The 3236-nt window shown below is 59.8% G+C and overlaps 1 protein-coding gene across 5 annotated transcripts in view; it reads left to right on the top strand.

Annotated features, from left to right (window-relative positions):
* The first annotated feature begins 1488 nt into the window (after positions 1 to 1488).
* Positions 1489 to 3236, top strand: part of LOC119564303 (gametocyte-specific factor 1) — a 26097-nt gene continuing 24349 nt past the window's right edge. Inside the window, exons 1-3 of one of the 5 annotated variants that reach the window (XM_043532858.1) lie at positions 1489 to 1751; positions 2151 to 2185; positions 3000 to 3108. In XM_043532858.1, coding sequence (XP_043388793.1) covers positions 3087 to 3108 — 22 coding nt within the window. In that variant the 5' untranslated portion in view covers positions 1489 to 1751; positions 2151 to 2185; positions 3000 to 3086. Of the gene's footprint in view, positions 1752 to 1935; positions 1970 to 2150; positions 2186 to 2999; positions 3109 to 3236 lie in introns of those variants that run through there. The other 4 variants (XM_043532859.1, XM_043532860.1, XM_043532856.1 and 1 more) reach the window with 4 other exon arrangements.

Genomic DNA, 3236 nt, shown 5'->3' with positions numbered 1-3236 from the left:
GAGCCTCGCTGTGGTGTCCCGAGGGTGGGGGGCGGTTGGAGCCTCGCTGTGGGTGGCCCGATGGGAGGGGGGGGGTTGGAGCCTTCCTGTGGTGCCCGGAGGGGAGGGGGGGCGGTTGGAGCCTCGCTGTGGTGCCGAGGGGGGGGGGGGTTTGGAGCCTCGCTGTGGTGCCCGAGGGGAGGGGGCGGTTGGAGCCTCGCTGTGGTGCCGGGGGGGGGGCGGTTGGAGCCTCGCTGTGGTGCTCGAGGGGAGGGGGCAGTTGGAGCCTCGCTGTGGTGCCCGAGGGGAGCGGCGGTTGGAGCCTCGCTGTGGTGCTCGAGGGGAGGGGGCAGTTGGAGCCTCGCTGTGGTGCCCGAGGGGAGGGGGGGTTGGAGCCTCGCTGTGGTGCCCGAGGGGAGCGGCGGTTGGAGCCTCGCTGTGGTACCCGAGGGGAGGGGCGGTTGGAGCCTCGCTGTGGTGCCCGAGGGGAGGGGCGGTTGGAGCCTCGCTGTGGTGCCCGAGGGGAGCGGCGGTTGGAGCCTCGCTGTGGTGCTCGAGGGGAGGGGCGGTTGGAGCCTCGCTGTGGTGCCCGAGGGGAGGGGGCGGTTGGAGCCTCGCTGTGGTGCCGGGGGGGGGCGGTTGGAGCCTCGCTGTGGTGCCTCGAGGGTAGGGGGCAGTTGGAGCCTCGCTGTGGTGCTCGAGGGGAGGGGCGGTTGGAGCCTCGCTGTGGTGCTCTGAGGGGAGGGGGCAGTTGGAGCCCATCGCTGTGGTGCCCGAGGGGAGGGCGGTTGGAGCCTCGCTGTGGTGCTCGAGGGGAGGGGGCAGTTGGAGCCTCGCTGTGTTGCTCGAGTGGGAGGGCCGGTGGTGGAGCCTCGCTGTGGTGCCTCGAGGGACGGGGTGGCAGTTGGCGCCTCGCTGTGGTGGCCCGAGGGGAGCGGGGGTTCGGAGACGTCGCTTGTGGTGCCTCGAGGGTGAGGGTGGGGCAGTTGGAGCCTCGCTGTGTGTCCCGAGGGGGGGGGGGGGGGGGGGGGTTGGAGCCTCGCTGTGGTGCCCGAGGGGGGGGGGGGGGGTTGGAGCCTCGCTGTGGTGCCCGAGGGGAGGGGGGGGGTTGGAGCCTCGCTGTGGTGCCCGAGGGGAGGGGGGTTGGAGCCTCGCTGTGGTGCCCGAGGGGGGGGGCGGTTGGAGCCTCGCTGTGGTGCCCGAGGGGAGCGGCGGTTGGAGCCTCGCTGTGGTGCCCGAGGGGAGGGGGGGTTGGAGCCTCGCTGTGGTGCCCGAGGGGAGGGCGGTTGTAGCCTCGCTGTGGTGCCCCGAGGGGAGGGGGGGTTGGAGCCTCGCTGTGGTGCCCGAGGGGAGGGGGGGGTTGGAGCCTCGCTGTGGTGCCCTGAGGGGAGGGGGTTGGAAGCCTCGCTGTGGTGCCTGAGGGGAGGGGGGGTTGGACGCCTCGCTGTGGTGCCGGGGGGAGGGGCGGTTGGAGCCTCGCTGTGGTGCCCGAGGGGAGGGGGCGGTTGGAGCCTCGCTGTGGTGCCCGAGGGGAGGGGGGGTTGGAGCCTCGCTGTGGTGCCCGAGGGGAGGGGGGGTTGGAGCCTCGCTGTGGTGCCCGAGGGGAGGGGGGGGTTGGAGCCTCGCTGTGGTGCCCGAGGGGAGGGGGGGTTGGAGCCTCGCTGTGGTCTCACAGCGCGGGACGTGGGAGCTTCGCGGTGCCTGCTCCGGAGCTCCAGGAGCCACCTTCGCACTGAGACCACGCGCCCCCGGTTCGGCGCAAAGTCTGCTGGGTAACGCCTCCCGCCGGGTTCCCCTCCCCTCCCCCGGGCCGGTAACCTCTTCCTTCTTCCCTCCCCGCGGCCGGGTAGCCCTTCCCCCTCCCCTCCTTGTCCCTCCCCCTCCCCCCAGCCGGGTAGCCCTTCCCCCTCCCTACCCCTTCCCCTTTCCCCGGCTGGGCCGGCGGGGTAGCAAACATATTTTCTGATGGGCAACCAAATCTGAGATTCAGGTTGTCTCTAGACTGTGCAGTCCTTTAAATTCTGTCTTATTTAGACTTATAATCTTGGGGGGAAGGATTTTTTTTAGAGGACCGATGCATTCAAATTGTATGAATTGCAGTGAAGACTCTAAAACAGGAGAGAATCTAACTCTTTGCGTTTTTTGTTTGTTTGTTTTAACTAAAACATCAGGAACCAAGTTCTTCATACAGATCATGAGCCACAAGGTAGGTGTAAAAGTGTTGACCTCTCAGGCAGGTGGAGGGGCTCAGGATGGAGTATTACTTTAAGTCTGTATAAGAAAAGATAACTGAGCTGCCCAAATACAGGGCTTAATTTTTCTTGGGAACTGGTTCTTTGAATCCTCTTAAATGTATTGGGAAAAGAGGAAGTTTCAGACAAAAATCTGTGGATTTTAGCATCTTGGAGGAAACCTTTTCTCTGTGGAGCACAAGAATACGTGGTTCCCGGTACCCTACATTATACGTGGGCCCCCAAGAATAAGCTTGTATCCTATGCATGTACAGCGTAGCTGTAAAGTCTACCACTTGCTGTAGTGCAGTTGATCTTTGACACTTAATAGCTGTGATGGATAAATTGAAATGACTTTAAAGTTATTTCCAGTGCCTTGAAGTTGAAGCTAGAAAAATGCAGAATGGAAATAAGGTTTATTTTTAACAGTGAGGATAATTAACCATTGGAAAAATTACTAACTGTTGTAGATTCTCCATCAAATTTTAGAAAGACATTCAATTTTGATTTCAAAAAGATCTGCTCTAGGTCAAATGGGAATTAATTCATGGCAGTCCTATGCCTTGTGTTCTACAGAAGGTCAGCCTAGATCAGTAGTTTTCAACTTTTTTTCATTTGAGGACTCCTAAAAAATTTTGAATGGAGGTGCAGCACCCCTTTGGAAATCCTAGACATAATCTGTGGACCCCCAGGGGTCTGCAGGTGACAGGTTAAAAACCACTCCTAGATTATCGTAATTGTCTCTTCTGGCCTTAGAAATCTGTGAATCTCCTCATTTTTCGTCTGTAGGGTTGATATTTTTAGGAGGAGAGTGACACTCAGAGACTGGCTCAAAGCGTCCTCCAACAAAGCTTCAGTTCTTTCAGCATCAGTCAAATGGATTTAGAAGGCAAGTATGGTAAGTGTTTCTTTGCTGGCTTCTAATATTCATGCAGGGAACTGGACTAGATGACCTCTCGAGGTCCCTTCCAGTCCTACAATTCTATATTTCTATTCATGGTTCCTGCAAAGATACAGTGAGAGACA

This window comes from Chelonia mydas, chromosome 20 (assembly GCF_015237465.2).
Source record: "Chelonia mydas isolate rCheMyd1 chromosome 20, rCheMyd1.pri.v2, whole genome shotgun sequence".
NCBI lineage: Eukaryota > Metazoa > Chordata > Testudines > Cheloniidae > Chelonia > Chelonia mydas.
This window is presented reverse-complemented; position numbering and strand designations above follow the sequence as displayed.